At 42.5% G+C, this 23,666-nt stretch overlaps 1 protein-coding gene and 1 long non-coding RNA gene across 2 annotated transcripts; one reads left to right on the top strand and one right to left on the bottom strand.

Moving 5' to 3' along the window:
* Positions 1-6,757: 6,757 nt before the first annotated feature.
* Positions 6,758-17,982, top strand: APOH (apolipoprotein H). The gene is made up of 8 exons (XM_059048535.2): positions 6,758-6,846; positions 7,241-7,417; positions 8,823-8,919; positions 10,320-10,396; positions 11,148-11,336; positions 13,722-13,901; positions 15,983-16,180; positions 17,829-17,982. The coding sequence occupies exons 1-8, from the start codon at positions 6,783-6,785 to the stop codon at positions 17,882-17,884; spliced, it is 1,038 nt and encodes a 345-aa protein (XP_058904518.1). The 5' UTR covers positions 6,758-6,782; the 3' UTR covers positions 17,885-17,982.
* LOC136793149 (uncharacterized) lies at positions 15,714-19,404 on the bottom strand. Its single transcript, XR_010838029.1, has 3 exons — positions 19,199-19,404; positions 16,528-16,606; positions 15,714-15,809 (listed from the first exon to the last, which is right to left on the bottom strand). It is a non-coding gene; the product is annotated as an uncharacterized lncRNA (long non-coding RNA).
* Between the last annotated feature and the right edge of the window lie 4,262 nt (positions 19,405-23,666).

The following is a 23,666-nucleotide window of genomic DNA, read 5'->3' as shown; positions in this document are numbered from 1 at the left end:
ACCCTGTGGCCGAGCTGTCCTCCGCGGCTCCGGAGCTTCCCCCTCCGCCACCCGCAGTCTCCGCCCGTGAAGGGGCTTCTAGTGTGTGGAAACCTTTCCTCCTTCACGGCTCCCTCCCACTGGCGTAGGTCCCGTCCCTATTCTTTGTCTCTGTTTATTCTCTTTTCTTTTGCCCTACCCAGGTACGTGGGGAGTTTCTTGCCTTTTGGGAGGTCTGAGGTCTTCTGCCAGCGTTCGGTGGGTGTTCTGTAGGAGCTGTTCCACGTGTAGATGTAGTTCTGATGTCTCTGTGAGGAGGAAGGAGATCTCCGCGTCTTACTTTTCCGCCATCTTTAAGCCGTCTCGCGAGGTTGGTTTGGAAAGCGAGAATGGAAGATAGGACCAGTGTGAGACATACCAAGGGTTTTCTTTTTGCAATCCCTTTCTCTCCCACTCTGCCCACTTACCCACATCTGTCGTATATGCTGCTGTTAATATTCTTTCTGAAATACACACTTGACTTTGGTCCTGCCTTTCACTGCAAACCCTTAAGCATGGCATATAAAGAGCTTTTGTCATCCAGATCCTACCCCCTCGCAGCCTCACTTCCCACTATTCCTCGCCTGAAATGTTCTGCTCCAGCAGCGTTCAGCTGTGTTGCTGCTGCTGGGGGTACATCCTGCCGTCTTCCACCTTCTTGCTTTGACAGCTGCCTGCAACGCCTACATCCTTATCATCCCACCCGCGCCACCTCGTGCCCTCCGAACCGCTAACCTCAGGGCTCTTTAAGACATAATCCGAGTGAAATATCCTCTGCGAAATGTTGGCAGATGCTTCTAAGGAAATTAAGAACCTTTGGACTTCCCTTTTTTCACGTGTAGCACTGTATCTCAGTCCTAGTAAACGGTGAACTCCTCACAGGCCACAGTCAAGTCTTGTGTATTTCTGAAATTCCCATGTCAGCCACCAAGTACAGCTTAACAAGGACTTAGGAAATGTTTGCAAAAGAATGAATGAATATGTGGAACCCGGGAAGTAATTCACAAGAGATCAAGGAATCACACGCTATAGGAAGTGTGAAAAGTAATCTCACGTTGGCAAGAGAGAGAATTCTGTGGTGGAACCTTATCAGTTGAACTGAGGTAAATACTGACATGCTGAAGCAATGGGTCTTAACCCCCCGCTGCATTATAATTACCTGGGGGCTCTAAAGAAGCCCAACGCCTGGAGTCTTACCTCAGAGATGCCGTTGAATTTTTCTATTTTTTTTAAAAAAACAGTCTGAGAGATTATACTGTGCATCCAAAGTTAAGAATAACTGCTCTAGATAAAAATAGAAATTGCAGTATATAAACGTATCCGTTTCTACCAGGTGAAAGCTATTTGCAAGTGGGGATCCCGGAATTTGCACAAAGATGTCTCAGTGCAGACTTAGGCTGACTATGCATTTCTAGACGTAGATAATCACGCCCATTAAGCCCTGTGACACGTGCCTTCGTCCCCTCTGCAAATGTGTTCATAGCTCCTGAGAGACTTTGCTGTCATAGGAGCAAAGGCATTTGCATCTTTCCACTGAGAGCTTGCTGGTGGATATTAGCTAGAATCCCAATCCAGAAAGAGACAACATTCAAAGTGGTTTTTTAAAATTTTAAATCTAAACCGTTGCTAAATGTTTAATGTTATGGTCAAAGTCTCTGCTTGTGAAGTAAATAAGAAAGTTTTTGAACATGTGATGCAATGGGATTTCAGGACCACAGAACCTTGGACTCTGAGTCTAGGTCTCTCTCGTGAATTTTCAAAGTAGAGTAGGAAAGGGTATAAAGTCAGTAAGAATTTTTCCCCATCTTAAAACATTGTAATATAGTTGATGTATGATAGTATGCTAGTTTCAGGTGTATCACGTGATTTGATATTTGCACACACTGTGAACTGATCACCACAGTAAGTCTAGTAGCCGTCTGTCCTCGTACAAAAGTCATCACAATATAGTTGACCATATTCCTTACGCCGTATCCCCATGGATTGTTTGTTTTATAAGTGGAGGTTTGTACCTCTTAATCCCCTTCACCTATTTTACCCCTCTCCCCAGTCATTAAGAATTTTAAGTACAAGGTCCTATGTCTCTTGTGAAACAAATATTCTCATGTATTCTTCAACCTAAGTGTCTGTGGTTCCGTATCTTTGTTCATGGTTAATAAAACATAATATCCTAAGTGCGACATTAAATCCAAGGGTTGGCTACTCTTTAGTGATGATTATAAACCCCAACAATACAAAACAGGCACTTGATTCGTCAAAATTCCTTGGATTTTTATCTTAATGGTTTTTCCATTTGCTCTGCCAAATTAAACTTAAATGGCAAGTTTAAATGTGCCTTTACAATGTCATTTAACATTGATTATCAGCCAGCTCTTTGGTTATTATATTATTGTTACTGGGGTGTGAGTTGCACCATGTGGGGAGGAAGATAGACCAGACTACACATCCACTAGTTGGTGCTGAAGTTATAGGTGAAAATACATCACAATCTGGAGGAGGAATGATTGTATCTCATCTTAAGGCCCATCACAAAGGTTTTTCATTAGACCCATGTGTGTGTTTGTGAGTGTTCTGGGAACATTTTGTAATTCTCAGACAGGTTCAAGTGGCAAAGCACTCAGGACTAATAATAATTATAATTTATAAATTGTGCAGATTACCATCCATTATGTTTGCATTTAATTTTACAAAGAAAGGAAAATTTTACTAGCCAAAAAATTTTAAAAACCACAGACACTTGACTCTCCCTTAAAGCTGTCAAACTGTTTGATTTAATTGTTTCTCCATTTTCCTGCTACTACTATTTTTTGTATCATTTTCCAAAGTTCTGTAGTTGGCAAATAGGGGCTGGTTGTTGATGATTCAAAAAAAATGTTTATATAATAATCTCATATATTATATTCTAATATATATAGTATATATTTTCTATTAATAGAATATATACATAAACCTAAAACTGAGAAAGTTCTATCCACTGCATTGATTTTTAGGCAGTGATACAAATAAAAGTTGAGGCCTCATATGGTCCAGTTAAGACCAGTATCTTTTTAAAAGTACTCTCAAGGAAACCACCAAAGGGACATGCATTCTTTCCTGTTTTTAGTTATATTTTTAAACAATTTCAAGCATACAGAGAATTTCCAAGAATAGAACAAAAACCCATATCCTCTTAACCCAGAGATCCCCTTCGCATTTCACCAAATGTCCCCTCAGGCTCTCATAGCAAGAGCATCATGTGGTCCAGCCACTTCTCCTGACTCCCAGGCTCCCGCAGTCTTTCTTTCCTTTCATGGCCTTTGCCTTCTTGAAGATTACAGGGCAGTTGTTTTGCGTGGTGTCCTTCCAGTTTCTCATGACACAACCTGGGTGTATCAGGTTTGGGGCAGGAATAGCTCAGAGGAGATGCCGTGCTCTCTCACTGCATCCTGTTGTGGGGAGCGGGGCGGGCGCACGGTGCCAATTTGTCCCATCAGTGGTGGTGTTAATTTTGATTACCTGATCCAAGTGGTACCTGCCAGGTTCCTCCACTATACGTTTATTCCTTTCTCCTCTCTTTGTAATGAATTTTTAATTTACATGGTGACACTTTTAAGACTATACGAGCATCTCATTTCACATCCTACTAACACCCCTAGTTTTAACATCCATTGATTTTTTTTTGCCAGAATTAAATATTTCTATGATGAATTCCAGATTGTGATTTTCTAATTCCATATTCCTACTATGTTAATTAGTTGACATTCTACTGTCAGGAAGAACTTTCTTATCTTCCCATCTATTAATGTGTTTATTGCTATCCGTGTAGACTTGTTGATTCCTGTTTTGGTCAATGGATTTAATTTGTTACCATGATTATTTATTTTACACTCAAATTGTCCCATATTTGATTAATGAGAGTCCCTTCAAATGACTTCGGAGGTCCTTCTAACAGGTCCCTGCCATTCTCTGAGCCTCACCCGAGTTGTTCTTCGCCCCATGGTGTTCCAGGCATATCTTGCACTTACCCTGCCCCATTCCTAGAATCAGCCAATTTTCCAAGGAGCCCTGCAACCTTTCAGTGGAGAGTTGTATTTAGAAACCAAGATCTAGGCGCTAGGTGTGCTCATTGCTACCGGGTATACGGCCATTCGCAGGCTATCTTTGTCGACAGAACTAGGAATTACATGTATACAGATGTACATACATACACACATGCACGCACCTTCTTATCTATATTTATTTCTGGATCTGTCTCTACGTAAGTAAAGTTTGTACTGGTATATCCACTTGCGATACACCACCACAGGGTTTATTTGGGCTTCCGTTCTTTCCTTATTGCTAGTTCTTTTCGTCAGTAAGGAAACTGACTCCCATCAGCCTCAAGATATGTGCTTGTTTGCTCAATCCATTGTATGTGCCACACCTGTGACCACGCTGGCCTGCCGTTCTCACAAGGGTCACCCTGAATGTTCCGCTCAGGTCCACCCCATGAACTTGGAATGGAATTAGGAAAGAAGGAAGGGAGGAAGGGAGGAAGAATAAAAGGAGAGGAGCGAGGGAGGAAGAGAGACATGCATTTTTAAAATATATATATATATATTTTTAAATTTTTTTGGCTGCGTTGGGTCTTTTGCTGCCGCGCGAGCTTTCTCTAGTTGCCACGAGCAGGGGCTGCTCTTCGTTGCGGAGCACGGGCTCTACGCGTGCGGGCTTCAGTAGTTGTGGCTCGAGGGCTCCAGACGCAGGCTCAGTAGTTGTGGCGCACGGACTTGGTTGCTCCGCGGCATGCGGGATCCTCCCGGACCGGGGCTCGAACCCGTGTCTCCTGCATCGGCAGGCGGACTCTCAACCGCTGCGCCACCAGGGAAGTCGGTGCATTGTTTTTAAACTGAGGTATGATTAATATATAACGAGATGCACAGTTCTTAAATGTTTAGTGGAAGAGTTCTGATCGTTTCATGTACCCAGGTAGCAACCACCTAAGATAAAATATAGACTGTTTCCACCCTCTCTTGCAAGTTCCCCCGTGCGAGGAAGCACACCCATCAGCAGGCTTCATTAAAAACCCCCCCCATCACTGGTCCCCCCAATGTCTACCGTTCAGTCTGCAGCTCCTGCCCAAACTCTTCTCTTCTCAATTTCAAACTTCTCCAGATTTCCTTTTCCTGCTGTGCGGCCTGTGGCTTTCTCTCTATTCCTCCACCTATCTCACATCTTTATTATATAGGACACCTCGGTCCCTTTTCATTCGTTTTCTCTCTTTTCTACCCATCAAGGGAATTCTCCACAATAACGCAGAGCTTGCGAGCAATCAAACATAAATCCTTCCCCTTAGAAAAGGAAGGTGGTGTGTGTGTGTGTGTGTGTGTGTGTGTGTGAAGACTGCGATTTAATCACAAAGGGGAAGGACCCTTCTCTTATGTCAGTGCCAGTGCACTGTTCTCCCTCTCACGGAACATCTTGCTCATCAGCTGCATCATTAAGAATCGCTGTCCGACAGGAACATTTCTCAAACTGATGTGTCTCACGAACTTTAGACCTGTGGATACAAAACACCATCACCCAAATGAGAACAAGCAAAGGCTATTTATTCAGAGCTTATTGCTATCGGAAGGCAGTTAGCCATCATCATTTGTGTTTGGCAGACGCCCCCAATCAGTTAAAGGATGGGAAAGCTTTACTGCAGATGAAGAGGGAAAGCCTCAAGTATGCCCTGATGGGAGGGTGTTGGTTTGGGGAAGCTGGATGTGGACTCTAACTGGAAGCCGGGCATCCTACGGGATTGATTAGAGGAACACACTTGGTTTTCTCTGGTTGGTTCTAAGTTTGGCCAATCGCTAGAGATTGTGGGTCAGAGTTCTGTTTTTATACATTGTCTAGCCATTGTCCATGTGTATACTCAGCCCCTCAGAGCAAATGATACGTAGCAGAACTACGGGGTCCTGGATGGCCTGCTCTGAGCCCTTTCAAACAGCATCAGCAGCACTGGCCCATCCTCTCCTACTCGACTTCTGTACGTCTTAGTGTCCTAACTCGTAATTTCACGTCGACTTCCCAATCCCTCAAAGAGATCTAGAATCCGGCTCGACAGACCTAAGAAGTGTTCAGAGCGGATGAGCAGGACTTTGTGCTGATTCGGCGCGGGAGGAGCTTGAGGATGCGAGGATAGTGCCAAGGCTGGAAACGGGCTACCAGGAGGGTCGTGTTACTCACTGCAGGTAAGAGAGGAAGCAGTCAGTTTGTGAGAGAAGATGGTGACCTCAGTTTTTTAGGATCTTAGTTAGATGCTGCTGTGAAGATGTTCTTTGCTCATATATCTGGAACCTGGAACATCATGTTAGAGGTGAAGAGACCTGAAAATCAGTGATGGTCCTCAGTTTGCATGCCAAGGCTGGGGGTGGAACAGGTAGTTCAGCCTTTGCGTTTTCCATCCACCACTACACAAACCAAGGATGGAGAGCAAGAGGTCTGGACCAGCGGCCGGGCAATCCGGAACAACCAGGACTGTATCAGAGGCAAGGCCGCGCTGTTGTGTGCCATTTAACATAAATGTCGTGAAGACAGAGACCATCTGCCGAAGATTTCACAACAGACCCGCCGAAGTGAAAAGTAAATGATTAAAGAATGTAGCTCTTGGAGCTCCTTTCAAACCGTGATCCTTTATCTTCTATTTACAGAGATAAAAGTACACCCCCAAATGGTTAATATTTAAGCACTTTAATATTTACAGCTCTCTTTTTAGTAGAGGAAAGCCACTTTGGTATCTCCAGTGTGAACCATCCACAATGATTCCTCCCGTGCTCATCTTGTTCTCAAGTTTTCTCTGCCATGTTGCTATTGCAGGACGAAGTAAGTACTCTTTGCTTTTGAAAAAAATAATTCATACATCCATCCCCCTTGTATATGCCAGGGATCCATAATGATTAGTTAAATTCTCTTTAGGGCGGATGCTTGAGAGAGTGGATTGGTGCTTGTTCTTTGATATAGCCATGCTTAAAGTTCCTGCATGAGATATTTACCTTGTTTAAGCCTCAGTATACGGACCTGTGATATGGAGATGACAATAGCACCCTTCAAAAGTTGGTGAGGAGATTAGATGAGGTGTTGCATAAGTCAAGTATTTGGTATGGAACTCAGCATGCAAATTATTGGTAGCATGAAATATTTTTCATTTGTGTGTGCTAGTTGAACTTAAAAACGCAAATACAGATTTCTCAGCCAACTGCTTTGTGCTCTATTTCAGCCTGTCCCAAGCCAGATGACTTACCATTTGCCAAAGTTGTTCCATTAAAAACATCCTATGCCCCCGGGGAGGAGATAGTGTACTCCTGCCAGCCAGGCTACGTGTCCCGGGGAGCGATCCGGCGGTTCACCTGCCCGCTCACAGGACTTTGGCCCATCAACACCCTGAGATGTACACGTAAGTCAGCCTCCACCTCATTTCACGTTCTGGACGTGAATTTCGGGGAGATGACCTGCCTTGTCATGCTCACGGCACAGAAAGCCAGCGGCACTGTGGAGTGGAGGGCTGTGGAGAGACAGGAGGCTCTGTGGGGAGCTCCACAGGAGAAGAGGCTAAGGACAGCAAGTGATATTTGCAGCACAGCCTGGGACTAGGGGAGATTTTAAAAAGAGACTCGGTATGATAAAAGGGGAGGAAAACACTGCCGATGTGAAAAGAGAAGTGGAGATTACATTACAAATTATATTTATAATAAAATATAAATATATTAAATTAATCATGTACAGGAATATTATATGTAATAATATATCATATGTAATATAACAATTATATATGTATATACACGTTCACAGATATGTGACTTCATGGTAGATGGTTGCTTTTTTATTTCTTGGCCACGTGGCTCAGCTTGTGGGATCTTAGTTCCCCGACTAGGGATTGAACCCTCAGCCTCAACAGTGAAAGCGCAGAGTCCTAACCACTGGACCGCCAGGGAATTCCCGATGGTTGCTTTTATTTATTCCTCAGAACGTGGTTCTGTGATATCATATGCTGGCATTATTTTTTCACAGTCGACTATTGAGCAACCCACCTGAGAGAATTTCTGGCAATTTTATGTAGAAGTCAAGCAGTAAAAATAACTATATGCACCTATCCGAGCTCTGGTTATTTTGGTCGTATGGGTGATACCATTTGTGAAAACTATACATGTTCGTACAGTGATTTTAATATGCTTTTTGATTAAAAAAGACAAAACGTAATTGTTAATGCAAAACCACTGTAACATCATTAGGGAAAATTTTTCCGGAAATCAGCCATAACTTTGGAACACTAACAACTTTCTTTTTCAAGTTATTTTCTGTGTGTATATTTTCCTCATTGCAGTGAGTTGATACCATTTTGTGTTTTTCTATTTTCACTAGAATATCAGAAACATGGACTATATCTCTGTAGTCTTCATAATCCATATTTTATTGGCCATATCATAGTTCAGGTGGATTTACCCTTTAATTACCATTAATTAAAATAATACCACGATAGTGAACATTTAGACTGTTTGGTTTTTGTCATTAGAAGTAACAATACAGGGACTTCCCTGGTGGACCAGCGGTTAAGACTCCGCGCTTCCACTGCAGGGGGCGAGGGTTCGATCCCTGGTTGGGGAGCTAAGATCCCGCGTGCCACGTGGCAAACGATACAATGGGTGCCTTAGTGCATATATCACTTGACTTATTTTGAGTTATCTTCTTAGAATAGTTACCAGTAGAGTTACTGGATCAAAGGATAGAAATGAGTTTATACATCTTTATTTTAATAGTAAATTCTATAAATGGAAATTGACCTTTATATCTTTAAATCACAGCCAGAGTATGTCCTTTTGCTGGAATCTTAGAAAACGGAACTGTACGCTATACAACTTTTGAATATCCCAACACGATCAGTTTTTCTTGCAATACCGGGTAAGGACTTCTGGCTCACAGATGCAGCCCATTCCTGCGCCCTGAAGCTAATCATCAAGGCTGGTCTGTTTCTAGTCTTTAGGCTGGACTTGCTGAGTACAAATCACTGAATACAAACCCACAGTGGTGTTGAGGGGGGGGGTAAGGGGTGGAGAATACAACAGCTGGTGAAATAGGAAGTCAACGTTCTAATTTTTCTGCTCCTGATTAGTTACTTATTTGAGGAGTACATTGAAATTATTGAAACTGGGTGATAATTCTTTATGATCTCTGGGCCAGATCTTGGCATGAGGGTTAAGATATTTTAGTAATCGGACTTGGGCTTTAGTTATGAGGCTAATTTCATCGACTGTGACCTCGTGCAAGAGACTGCTATGGAGAAGGCTGAGTGTGATGAGGTAGAACATAATCTCCCTCCTCACAGCACCCCCAGAAGAAAGCACTTGTCGTTGGTCATATGACTCATCTGCCTTATGAGCAAAGACACCATCAGTGACACTGGCGATAGCTCATCGGCTGTAGAGCAGGGCAAAATGTCACTGAGGAGGCTTGTTTGTGATTAGAGATTAAGAAATACTGTGTGTGAAAGAGGCAGTCCTTTCATCTGAAACACCAACTGAATGGTGGGCTTCATGATGAATGACCTTGAACAAACTGGCTTCAGGGACAATGGTACATTAGCCATGGAAATAGACGGCTTTTAAATATTTGGGTCAGCAGCCTCTCAGAAAAGGAATATTAGAGATTATTCGGTTTGATTCACCTTTTTTTTTTTTTTTTTTTTTTGTGATCCTGAAAAAGAGGTGGTTCTTTGCTTCTAAGCAGTTAACCTGACCAGCTGGTTGGAGACAAGGGGTTTGGGCACTGGGTAGGCTTGGCTTCCATACCCACTAGCGATGGAACCTTCCCATTCTTCAGCAGTTCCCTGCAGCCTGAGGCTGGGAGACTTGATGAGCCTTAGAGGAATGTTAAGCCTCTCAGGAAAACAGTATTATAAGATGGAAAAGAAGTCAATAGTATTTTTTTTTGTTGGGTCTTCGTTGCGGTGCGCGGGCTTCTCACTGCGGTGGCTTCTCTCGTTGCGGAGCACGGGCTCTAGGCGTGTGGGCTTCAGTCGTTGCGGCTCGTGGGCTCAGTAGTTGTGGCTCGCGGGCTCTAGAGCACAGGCTCAGTTGTCGTGGCGCACGGGCTTAGTTGCTCCGCAGCATGTGGGATCTTCCCAGACCAGGGCTCGAACCCGTGACCCCTGCATTGGCAGGCGGATTCTCAACCACTGCACCACCAGGGAAGTCCCGAGAAGCCAATAGTATTAATCTGCAGCAATGCTTAACAGAAAAGACCTTTGAGATGCCATGGGTGGATTATTTTATAATTTAGTGGATTACATTTTCCCTTTGCAGGTTTCATCTGAAAGGAGCTAATTCTGCTCAATGCACTAAGGAGGGAGAATGGAGTCCGGGACTTCCTGTCTGTGCTCGTGAGTTTGTGGGTCCCAGTTATAGGGAGGGTGACCAGCTGATTTGCCTGGGACTTTCCTGGTTTTACCAGTGTAAAATCCACACCCTGGAAACCCCTCAGTCCCAGCTCCATGAGATGGTCGGTCACCTTTCTGAGGACTGTTCATCCTGATATCTTTACTCTGGAAGATGAAACAACCTCTTTGGAATGACAAACTCTGACCCTGACCCTGACTCTAACACTGAAACTCCAGATTAGTTAGGTCAGGATGGCAACCCACTCCTGAGTCTCTGGGTGAAGCTCCTTGTGTAAAAGCTCCATACAGACCGAGTACAAAACCAAGAGGTATTCAACAGGAGCAAACAAACCTGAACTAGGACCCAGATGTCACTCAGATGTCACAGCAACTATTGCAGGAGGCTCCCTCGGCAAAGTCCTTCGCCGATTCTGACTGCCAGGAACGCCTTCCACGGTGGCGTTTGGGCCCGAGACGTACGGCGTCATGAGCAACGTGGCCTCCTAACACGCAAACCAGTGGGGGCAAGACTTAAATTTCCTCCGTCTTTTAGTTTTTTGACTGGTTCAGACACCTGATTTCCAGATCATATTTTCTTATTTGGCTTCTCCAGTTGACTGTTTACCCTGGCATTTGATCAAAGTTTGCATTTTCCTAAGTTAATCTCTGGATTTTTTGTTGTTGTTGTTCTGTAAAGAGTACTTTTAAAAGACCCAACTATTTTCATTAAAATGATCGTTCCTTCTTTTTTCAGCTACAACCTGCCCTCCACCACCCATACCTAAGTTTGCAAAACTTAGTGTTTATCAGCCATTGTCTGGGAACCACTCCCTGTATGGAGGCAAGGCAGTCTTTGAATGCTTGCCACAGCACGCGATGTTCGGAAACGACACCGTCACCTGCACAGAACATGGAAACTGGACAGAATTACCAGAATGTAAGGGTGAGTGCAACGATAAGACAGAATAATCATGGGCGCGTAGACTCTCTTTTTTGAAGAGGATTGAAAATTTCTCTGTCATGGAGCGTTTCAAATGACCTTGTGTAACAATTGTTTATCGGCATCTGCCACCTGCCAGGCACCCAGGATACCAGATGAATGAGACCTGACTTCTGAGCTCAGGAAGATGAGCTATGATGCAATGGACTGTCTGCAGCTGCTTGGGAAAGCTTCCAGAGGAAGGGCTTGGGGGAGGAGCGGAGAATGGTGGAACGGCAGAGGCATACCACACAAGGGCGCAGGATGGGGAAAGCCAGGGGTGTGTGAAGGAACAGGGTGTATGCACGGACAGCTGAGTAGTACTGTGAGGCTGGATTAAACTGGGGAGTCCTAAGAGACTGAGGCAAAAATCTGGGTTGCAGTCAGATTGATACAAGCGTTGGTGGTCTTTACCTCAATTTAAGAATCACAAGAATACTTGATTTAAAAATATATATGAAAATTCTTTCTCCTTTAATTTGACTCATCTTTACTATCTTTGAATTTGTCCACTGCATAACAAGTAGAATTTATGCACACCAGGAGTTATACTAAGGACTGTTACCTTCTCCCGCAGTGGGTGTTACAGATATCTACTGAATGATTCAAACATAAGTGCTTTTTAGCATAGGGAAACTACCACTACTACTAACACCTAGCACATTTTGGGGGACTAAACTCTGGGCCAGGCACTGGTCTCCTCCTATATATGTGTCATCTCATTTAATTCTCCCAAGTCCTAAGCAGTGGGTTCTGTTTTTTTTCTTTTTTTCAGCCATTTACATAGATATATCAGCCGTCAGCATGTTGTGACATCCTCTCTCTTTCTCTCTATAGACATACATCTTTCCCCCTGAATCGTGAAAATAAGTTGGACACATCGGGACACTTACCCGTGAATACTTCAGCAGCATGAATGTCCTAAGAACAACATTGTCATATGTTATCACTGTACCCAAGACATTTAACATATTTGGAATTATTAACAATAATAATTTAAACAATTATATTATATACAATTAACAATATTTATTTCATATGCAAATTACCCCAGCCAATCCAGGAGTGTCCTTTATACACATGTTTTGTTCTGTGTGAAATCTAATCATGAATCACATATTCTATCTAGTTGTCGCAGCTCTTTGGTCTCCTTTAGTTAAGAATTATCCCCTGCCTTTTCGGTTGTCTGTCATGGACATTTTTGAAGAGTACATGCTAGTTGTCTGGTAGAAGTTTCCACAATGTGAATTTGGTCGATTATTTACTCGTGATTGGATTTGAGTTAAATACTGTTTTTTAGGGATACACTCCATCACATCAGAAGGCACACGTGGTGTCAGTCAATCACTGTCATGCTTCATTTGATCCCTTGGTCAGGTGGGGTATGCCCCGCTTTTCTTGGTAAAGGCATCTCTTTCTCGTTGAATTAGTAAGCAACCTGTGGGTAACAGTTTGAGACGGTGAGAATGTTCATTCTCTAGCAGTCATTTTAGCATCCACTGATAATCCTTGAACTCAGTCCGCTGAGACATTGGTGGTTACAAAATGGTGGGTTTCTAAGTTTATCTTTCCTTCTATGTTTATTAGCTGGAACTCTTCTACAGGGAAGAGTTTTTCCTCCATGAACTATTTATTTTTAGCGTTATTATAGACTCATAGATTCTTTTGCACTCAATTTGTGGAAGAGCCAGAACTGACCCAAGCAGAGTCCAACACTGGATTTGGTACTCTTGAACCATCTCATCAGACTTCCTCCCAAGAGCTCTGTGCTCCTCCCTCCAGCTTGGCTTTCTTTACTGGGGTAAATAGGGATATGGGTTCGGGGCTCTACTGCTGAGGGTCTCAAGAAGGCCGGGAAGCGTCCATTTTTCTCCTTCACGTTTCATGCTGGCTTCTTGTATAGTCTGAAGACAGTCATAAGAATTAGATTTAACATTTAAAATCCAAATAATGCTGTTCTAGTGTACATAGAGGGAATCTCTGTGTTTTAATTTCATGGTCTGTTGGTTAAAAGAGACAGACTTTTTCTGTCTTTCAAACCCACCATCTTAGACTGTGTGCAGATGAAGTTTGCAATAAATACTACCTTGTGATTATGTGAAAGTCCAAAGCACTTGGTAACTCATTAATTTACTTTCAAAGTGTTGTTGTTTCTATTTTAATATCCAGAGTCTCACAAGGATAAGATAAAGGGGACAGAATTAAGCACCAGGGTCCCCAGAAATTGTGTTCTAGTCACAGGAACACCCAGTGATTCAGCGGTATAAGAGAGACAAGCGTGTGGCTATTCTGTAACCCCTGGACCCCACGCTATTTATACTAATACGCCTCACTGCTTAAACTTTTTAGAAGTAAAATGCCCTTTCCCATCAAGACCAGACAATGGATTTGTGAACTATCCTGCAAAGCAAGTACTTTATTACAAGGACAAAGCCACATATGGCTGCCACGATACATATGCCTTGGATGGACCAGAAGAAGCAGAATGTGGCCGGTTTGGACAATGGTCTGCGCAGCCAAGTTGTAAAGGTAAGAAACATGTGTAAGGTCTGAAACCGCCGCCCAGTTCATCGGGTGGATCACCTTTCCTTGCCATTTGCTTGTTCCAGTCATTTTCCACTTTGTTTCTCAGACTTGATTCACAGCTACTGGGATTTATATGGGCATATGGGGAAACTTCAGCCCTAGCAATCCTGTTTGAGATTAAACTGCATGAAACAAACATATCTGTTGTAAGCCTTGATAATATGGTGGAAGATTGTGTGGGCTTTTCCTATAATTGCTTTTAAGTCTTGGCCCCGAACATCCTTTTTTGCTTTATTCTAGTCAAGACCCTTCTCATTGTGGCAAAACCCAACCACACATTCCAGCTAGTTCCAGGAAATGGTGACGAATTATAAACAGGCAACAGGCAATCGTACAGACATTGAATATCAGGAAATGAAGCACAAGTGGTTCTCTTGAGGACGGCAACTGAAAGTCAGGAACTATTGCTACTCTTTCCATATCTCATTGGCCTCACGGTCTCTCTCATATCTCTGTTTCTCTGCTTACTCACCTTGAACTTGGCTTGATTCTAGAGCAGGACCTCTCAACTAAAGGATTCATCACTCACTGGCATCTTTTCCGTGAGATGCTGGCTGCTTTTGAGTTAGGCGTCTATCCTTGATCTGGTCCGTGTCATGCTTATGCAAAGAACACCAACTTTGTACTGTATTTCTGCTCAAGTTGCTGTGGGCTGGACAGTTTTGTTTTTTAAAAATAATTTATTTTATTTTTGGCTGTGTTGGGTCTTTGTTGCTGCACGCAGGCTTTCTCCAGTTGCGTGAGTGGGGGTTACTCTTTGTTATGGTGCGTGGGCTTCTCACTGCCGTGGCTTCTCTTGTTGCGGACATGCCTAGAGCATGGGCTCTAGGCATGTGGGCTTCAGTAGTTGTGGCACGTGGGCTTCAGTAGTTGTGGCACGTGGGCTTCAGTAGTTGTGGCACGTGGGCTTCAGTAGTTGTGGCACGTGGGCTCTAGAGCGCAGGCTCAGTAGTGGTGGCACACGGACTTAGTTGCTCCGCCACATGTGGGATCTTCCCGGCCCAGGATGCGAACCTGTGTCCCCTGCATTGGCAGGTGGATTCTTAACCACTGCACCACCAGGGAAGTCCGAGTTGGACAGTTTAAATAGAAAAGGCAATTAGGCACAACAGGCAAAATGACATATGACTAGGTTGGGGTCCCCTAGAAGCAGAGCCTGAGACAGGGCTTCAAATGCAGTTGGTTTATTAAGTGAGTCTCAGGAAAAAAGAATGTGAGGCAGGTAGGATGGAGCCGGACACTGGTTCTCAAACCTCATGGTGCCTCAGAATCTCCTAGGGGGTTTGTTTAAACAGAGCCTCTGATTTGCCGGATCTGCACTAGGACCTGAGAACTAGCATTTCTGCCAGGTTCCCAGGGGACGCGGAAGCTGCCGATCCAGGGACCACGTTTTGAATGAGGATGTGGCCTCAGCTAGAGCCTAATTTCAGCTTAATCCCTGGGAGCTCTGGACCATGGGGTCGATCCTATCGAGAGGCAAAAGGGGACCTGCTTTTCTTGATCCCCTTGTCAGCCTGTCATAGGCTGCGGGCTGCCCCCGTCCCTGACCCTGGGCTTGGGGACCGATGTGCATACTCTCCTTGCAGAGGTGGCTCTCTTGTGGCTGAAGGCCATTTTTCAGAGAAAGGAGCATTTATGAGCTGTTATGAGCCAACACTCACAGTGGCTGGTGGGTGGTGCAGCAGCTCAACAAATGGGAGCCGAGTGGGGCGGGGACGCCTACCTGAAATGGCAGCATCTGCTAGAGGTGCTTTGGCGCAGGAGCCTAGTATCTGAGGCTTCTGCTCTGACCTTCTTAAGTGGCTGCTCCAGGGGAAGAAAAGGCGATCTTGGAAGCCATGATTAAAGGTTCTATTGACAAAAGGAACAACAGGTAGCGATGATACTGATGTGTTACTATCTTAGAACCTTCTCGTCTTGAGCACTTTGTTTCAGGTCTGAACATCTACTGGTTCAAATGCTACATTTTCTTTAAGAAAGAGTAAATGAAGTCCTGTCTTGACTACAAATACTGTCTCTTTCAGCGTCTTGTAAATTATCTGTTAAAAGAGCTACCGTGATATATGAAGGAGAGAGAGTAAATATCCAAGACAAATTTAAGAATGGAATGCTGCATGGCCAAAAAATTTCTTTCTTCTGCAAAAATAAGGAGAAGAAGTGTAGCTACACAGAGGATGCCCAGTGCGTAGACGGCGTCATTGAAATCCCCAAATGCTTCAAGGGTGAGTTCAACGCTGGAACGTTTAGCTAGCACTTCCGCTTGCCCCTCGCCATAATCGGTACTTTTATTACCCGATGACTAAAAGAAGCCATGTTAATGTGGCCACTGGATTTTTTAAAAGAGAGTGCGGCAGGAGGAAATAGCAAGATGAAGCAGTAAGCTGCATTTAGTTTCCCCACATTTTCCTTTCCTTTTCTTTTCCTTAAAACTCAGGGTTGTGGTTTTATTTGATGAGTGTTGAATTATGCCATCGTGTATAATTCCAGATTATGCTTGAATACTAACATTGAATGGAATATTGAATAATAATATTGACCACCTCTTGGTCCCAAATGATAAAGAACTCACCCCAAACTACAAAGTAACTCGTGTCATTGGTCATCGGTTTATAGATCTTCTAACATTTCTTTCGTTCCTTCGGCAATTCCTAGAGTTTGAAAAGTACCCATTAGAGCAAAGTATTCGTTAGAGCAAAACATTTTAAGGAAGATGATATTGTGTTTGTGGGTGATAAAGAAGTGTATAATGGCCAGCATTTAAGCCATTAGTTTCAGGGGTTTTTTTTAAATTTAAAATTTATTTTTAAAAATAACTTCTGGATACAAAACTTTTTTTTTTTTTAAATTACAAGCTATGAAAATATCTTCTCCAAGAATGTGATTTACTTTTAACATTGCCTACAGTAACTTTTTTTTAGTGGAGTATAATTGTTTTACAATGTTGGGTTAGTTTTTGCTGTAGAACAAAGTGAATCAGCTGTACGTATACATACGTCCCCTCCCTCTTAAGCCTCCTTAACACCCTCCCCCCACATGCTACCCCTCTAGGTCATCACAGAGCATTAGTTTCAGGTTTAAGGTCTACATATCTTTGTTTGTACAAAGCAGGAACCAGCCAGAGGCTGAAGCTATTATTGCCTCTAGGTTTAGAAATGCTTCAAGAATGTTGACAGCCCTGTATCAGCTGGTAGAGGAGAGAGTTGGGAGCAGATTAGAGGAGAGAGGGGTCTGAGAAGTGGCCAGCTAGAGAGAGAGAAGGAAATGATAACTAGCAAATAATACCCACCTCATAGGTTTGATGATTAGAAATATTATACGTGACATGGAGTAAGTACACAATGATAATAATGATGGTTATTATCACTATAATTACAAGTAGTTAGAAATGCACTGGATAAATTGTTATTGTTCAAAACATAGCAGAGCCCTAGCGAGACATTAAATACTAAAGTTGACAAAGTACAGTAATCCTAGCACAGATCAGCAGAAAAAATATTAGCAGAAGATAATTTTAAAAAACCCAACAGAGCTTTGTTAATGCTCTTCTTCAGGCTGTTCTCTTTTACAGTCTTCAGACAGACGCAGCGCGATTGGTGCCCTGGCGAATAAATAAAGCACAGATACAGCTTTTTTTCTTTTAATCTTGACTGTCAGAATTATACATAACCTTTTATTTTCTCTCTTGGAAACGAGTGCCTTATCATTTCCCTGATTTTTCTCGACACTTAAACCTCACACTGAATGCTTTCATTCACATAATTAGATTTATTCTACACATTTATAAAATGTATTTGATTTGACTTGGCTATTTAACAGATTTCAGAGATGACTGTTTCTCTTAAAATGTTTATTTTTTTTCTCCCCAAACAGAGCACAGTTCTTTCGCTTTCTGGAAAACAGAAGCATCTGACGTAAAACCATGCTAAGCTGGTTTTCTGGTTCAAAATTAAATGTCGTACTTTTACGTGTTTGTCCAAGGAACCTAATGGAAATGGAAAAATAAAGTGACTGAGTTTGCAGTGTTACTCCATGGTAACTTACTTTTAATTATCTGGTTAAGAAACCCAAATATTTGGAACATTATCCTTGCATGGCTGTGAAATGGAAAGTGTAAACAATTACCTAGGTAACCCAGTTACCCTCTCCCTAATTCTACTCCTGAACGCTTTCACCTAAAACAACTGCGATGCAACAGTTTTCTTAGAATGGTCCACAGGCATCAGTATCGCCTGGTAATTATTACAAAGGAAAAAATGCTGTGTCCCGGAATTTCCGAGGATGGCCCCCAAATCTGCATTTATAACAAAGTCCCCAGATAATTCTTTGCATTCTTAAGTTTGGGAAGCATCACCATAAAGGAATGCATCGACTTTCAGGCCAATAGAAATGGATCTGAACCCTTAAAGTTTGGTTTACGTGATGCCTAAATAGCTTTCCTTACCCACCAGAATTCCATGACCCATCACTGACATTGCTCCTTTGTTTATGTTTAACTTCCTTGGCCTTTTCTCCTTCTGTAGTGCGTGCTGGCAAGCCCCACCCCCCACCCCCAGGCTCTAGCTGCCTTTCCTGTGCCTGCACCAGAGCAGCTGAACGTTGCTGGAAAAAAGGAAAACCTCACAATTATGCTAATAGGTCCCTCTTTGATTCATGAACACGGGCCTCACGTACGCTCTCAACCGTGCCTGGCAATCCTACCGCATTTCACTAGTTTGTTCTCCCCCCAACTCCGCGGCGTGGCTGTTTCTCTTCTCAGCCCTTCTCAAGCCATCGTCCCTGTCCTCACTCTCAGCGGGTGACCTTGCTCGTTGTCTCGCAGAGAAAATAGAAGAGACCCTTTGCAATCTTCCCATGACCAAGTCTACCATCTCAGCCGTGTCTGTACCGGGGTCTCTGGCCTCCGTCTCGTTTCTCTGAGATCCCAGCTAAGGGCAAAGCTCATATCCGGGATCCCGTCTTCTGTCTCCTACTTAAGGATTTTGCTCCTCTGACGAATGATCTTCCGTGTTTATTTTTTCCCCTTTCTATTGGAGCATTTCTATCGGCATATAAATATGCAATAACATCAGCATTGTTTTCAAAAGAGAACCTTACTGTTACCTCACATCTTTTTCTAGCTACTACTCCATCTCTGAATCCCTTTTTATAAAAGTCCCAGAAAGAGCTGTTTACTTCGCCACCTCTGCTCTGTACTGCTCCGCAGAGGGATGCCCTCCCGATGCGTCTTCCTCAGGACTCACCTTTCTCACGTGCTATGGTCCGATCTCTCCAAGATGCGTTTCGGCCCCTCCTCCCTTTACAGAAATCAGTGTGCCCCCCACTTCCCTGGATGTCATTCAAAAGCTCCAAACGCCCATTACTTAACCTTAAAAACCAGCTTTACTTTTTCTTTCTCAACCCTTTCCTTCGATATCCTTCCCTCTTCCTCTGCCTCAACCTCTCTCGCTTCCTCTCCGTCCCTGCCCCTCCTTCCCCTTCTCTTCTCCTTCTCCCCCTCCTTCCGCTTCCCCCGCCCTTGTCTTTCTCCACGTCGTGTATTGAGGGTCAACTTTGAGAGTGGGCGGTGACTCCCCTTTCTAAACCAAAAAGCCCTATTTAGGCATTTTGCTGAACAAAAAACCATCCACCCTGCATTTCCTCTTTTAGCACTAAGTTTTAGAACCACTGTTTTCTTTAACTTGTCACCTACTCATTTAAAAATGCACCTCCTCCTCATCTTACCTCACAGCTCTAGGAATGGAAAGAAAGCAGTAAAAATTTTAGAGCCTTTCCCTTGCCCCAGACTGGATCGCTGGGTTTGCTCCTGAAAAGGAGAGAATATATTGTTCTATTATCCTCCCTTTTGTTGCACATACTTTCCTAATTAAATTTATTGTTTCAAAAATTTAAAATATATAGACTTTTAAAACTGTAAGTGAAGTTTTTTTTTTTTTTTTTTTTTTTTTTTTTTTTTTTTTTTTGCGGTATGCGGGCCTCTCACTGTCGTGGCCTCTCCCATTGCGGAGCACAGGCTCCGGACGCGCAGGCCCAGCGGCCATGGCTCACGGGCCCAGTTGCTCCGCGGCATGTGGGATCTTCCCGGACCAGGGCACGAACCCGTGTCTCCTGCAACGGCAGGCGGACTCTCAACCACTGCGCCACCAGGGAAGCCCTGAAGTTTTTTTTTTTTAATTGAAGTATACTTGACTTATAGTATTGTATTAGTTTCAGGTGTACAATAAAGTGATTCAATATTTTTATAGATTATACTCCATTTAAAAAGATATTGCAAAATATTGGCTATATTCCCTGTGCTGTACAATATATCCTTTTAGCTTATTTATTTTATACATAGTAGTTTGTACCTCTCAGTCCCCTAGTCCTACCTCGCCCTTCCCTCCTTCCCTCTCCCCACTGGCGTTCATTACTTTGTTCTCTGTATCTGTTAAATCTGTTTCTGCTTTGTTATATTCATTCATTCGTTTCATTTTTTAGATTTTCCACATCTAAGTGATATTATACTCAGCATAATGCTCTCCAGGTCCACCCATGTTGTTGCGAATTGCAAAATTTTATTCTTTTTTATGGCTGATTATTGTATACAATTGTGTGTTTGTGTGTGTGTATATACACACATACATATATATATATATATACACACTACATCTTCTTAATCCATTCATCTGTTGATGGACACTTAGGTTGCTTCCATGTCTTGGCTATTGTTAGTGCTGCTATGAACACTGGGCTGCATGTATCTTTTCCAATTAATGAAGAAAACATAGGTAGAACACTCTTTGACATAAATTATAGCAATATTTTTTTGAATCTTTCTCCTAAAGTAAAGGAAATAAAAATAAACAAATGGGAAGTAATTAAACTTAAACGTTTTTGCACAGCAAAGGAAACCATCAACAAATCAAAAAGAAGACCTACTGAATAGGAGAAAATATTTGCAAATTATATGACTGATAAGGGTTTAATAGCCAAAATATATGAACAGTTCATACAACTCAACATCAAAAAAACAAAGAGCCCGATTAAAAAATGCGCAGAAGACCTGAATAGACATTATTCTAAAGAAGACATACAGATGGCCAACAGGCACCTGAAAAGATGCTCAACGTCATTAATTATCAGAGAAATGCAAATCAAAACCACAATAAGATATCACCTCACACCTGTCAGAATGGCCATCAGCAAAAAGACCACAAATAACAAATGTTGGCGGGGATGGGGAGAAAAAGGAACTCTCCTACACTGTTGGTGGGAATGTAAATGGGGGCAGCCACTGTGGAAAATGGCGTGGGGGTTTCTCAAAAAACTCAAAGTAGGGACTTCCCTGGCGGTCCAGTGGTTAAGACTCTGCACTTCTAGTGCAGGGGGCGTGGGTTCGATCCCTGGTTGGGGAACTAAGATCCCACATGTTGTGTGGTGTGGCAAAAAAAAGACTAAAAATGGAACTACCAAATGACCCAGAAATTTCACTCCTGAATATTTATCTGACCATATATGTTCTTTCACATCTGTTTTTTTTTTAAAACAATTCCCCGTCTTTTTTTTTTTTTAAAGATCCTTATTGGAGTATAACTGCTTTACATTGCTGTGTTAGTTGCTGCTGTATTCAAATCTGTTTTGCTGGAACTTTTTATAAGGAATCTCCAGATTGAACTTTTAATAGACTATTCCATAAAAAACTCCTAGAATATGGCAAGTTTGTTGAGGATGGCTTTTTGCATCATTTTTTTCTTTGAAGGCATTTCAGGCCACTGGATAGGCTTGGGTCCTTGAAAATTAATCAGAGCAGACTTTAGAACTTAGGCCATTAGTACTGATTCCTCTAATGATATTTTCACAGAAAGAAAAATCTGTTCTTTTTCATTCTGAAGAGGCAATTTGGATTAGAGGAGCCCATCAGAAGAAACAGCCCAATTGCAGCCCCTCTATTTAGTGATTATATGGTCCATTTAGTCCCATAAGTAGCCTCTCGGGTGAGTTACTTTCTAGAAGTTTCCTTGGTTGTCATGGAAGGAGATTTCCAATGGACATCGTGTACCTGTTCTCTAAACATGACACATAAGCTTGAATCCAAAGGTCAACACAGCTCAGGTTCCAGTTGGCATCCCAGCTACATATGTATTACATAAATAACTATAAAAATCCTATGTACATATCTTAATTTTTAAAATATATATATGTGTGTGTATATATATATATAGTGACAATCTCCTAGTTCTTGAAAATGTAAAAGGAGATTTTCTCTTCTTACTTTCACCTAAATATAGAAATTATTTTAAGAAACTTAGCTTCTTAATTTTTTTAACCTTTTAAGTCATGTATTTTATTTTCTGCTGCAATTTTTTCTTAGATGAACTTGACTTTGTTGCATTTTTCCCCTCAGTCCCCTTTATTTTTTAATTTTTAAATTTTTTTGCGGTACGCGGGCCTCTCACTGTCGCGGCCTCTCCCATTGCGGAGCACAGGCTCCGGACGCGCAGGCTCAGCGGCCATGGCTCACGGGCCCAGACACTCTGTGGCATGTGGGATCTTCCCGGACCGGGGCACGAACCCGTGTGCCCTGCATCGGCAGGCGGACTCTCAACCACTGTGCCACCAGGGAAGCCCTCTAATCCTTTTTTCTTCTTCTACTTTTCTGCTAGTCTTCATTTAGAGATCATTTGTCAAATTCATTTCATGTTTTTCCAGCAGCATGGTTTTGAACCTCTTCATTGGGTGGTCAAATTCCTGCAATTGCACGTGTGGGTTTTGCATCCCAGATTCTCTGTGCAAATGACTAAATTACCCACCATTCTTTAGCTATAAACATGTTCAACTATGCTTTTGAGAAACTAAACATTCCTAAAAGTATTTCATACCTCTTCTTTTCCTTAGCTTTAATAATTTGTCACTGAAACCATGAAAAACCGTTGGTGGGAAAAACTGTTACTTCCAGTTGGAGGGTTTGAAAAAGCACCTTGGAAAGAATGTGACTTCCCTCTGGAAGCTTGAAAGTAACTAGTTTCAAATGAATGAATCTTCTATTTTCTTTATGGAAAATTGAAAAGATGCTTCAAGCTGTGTTTATGTTAGATTTGGCATCACACTGTGTGTATTGTAGATACTGCAGAAGGAATCCTGTGTGAAATTACATGAAAAACAGTGGTAAACTGAATTTCATTTAAGTTACTGTTTTTACAATTTAAATTTTGTTTCTGTTCGGTATTTTAAAAAATATATATAGTTCAGAGCCTTTCCAGAAATGTAACAGAAGACCAGAGAAAACCACAACATAGCAATGCAGACATGGAGACCATCCCGAGGTGGATGAGACTTCCTGGGAGCAGCAAAAATACATTTTCCTCTTGATCTTGTTATTGTATCCAGAATTGGTAAACACAAAGCCTTTTCATATTATTTCAACATCTTCGGAATTTGGGGTAAGTTTTTTCAGATCTTGGATAGTTATGAATGCAAAAAAAAAAAAAAAAAGCAGTGTTCATTTTCTCCTTTAATTCAACGGTATTCACCTCTGGGTTGTGAGATACCAGGCAGTAAGTTCTCAGTTCTTTAGATCCTTTCAGTGTCGTTTGTCCACCCTCTGTGAATATCCTGCTGCAACCCCAGGTTCTTTGCTCTTTACCCGTTCTTTCTCTAAGGCTCTAAAGTGTCACAAGCGGGATGCCTGAAGGCAGCAGTGTCCAGTGCGTGGTCTGGTCATCCTAGGAGTCT

The sequence above is a fragment of the Kogia breviceps genome, chromosome 19 (assembly GCF_026419965.1).
Source record: "Kogia breviceps isolate mKogBre1 chromosome 19, mKogBre1 haplotype 1, whole genome shotgun sequence".
Classification (NCBI taxonomy): Eukaryota; Metazoa; Chordata; class Mammalia; order Artiodactyla; family Physeteridae; genus Kogia; species Kogia breviceps.
The sequence above is the reverse complement of the archived record's forward strand: the minus strand, read 5'-3'. Positions and strand labels throughout refer to the sequence as shown.

Bases quoted from the DNA above. Each gene is read 5' to 3' on its own strand.
- APOH (XM_059048535.2), top strand. From the start codon at position 6,783: ATGATTCCTCCCGTGCTCATCTTGTTCTCAAGTTTTCTCTGCCATGTT. The intron at 8,920-10,319 runs GTAAGGACTTCT...TTCCCTTTGCAG, and splicing joins AGTTTTTCTTGCAATACCGG to GTTTCATCTGAAAGGAGCTA. The intron at 16,181-17,828 runs GTGAGTTCAACG...CTCCCCAAACAG, and splicing joins AATCCCCAAATGCTTCAAGG to AGCACAGTTCTTTCGCTTTC.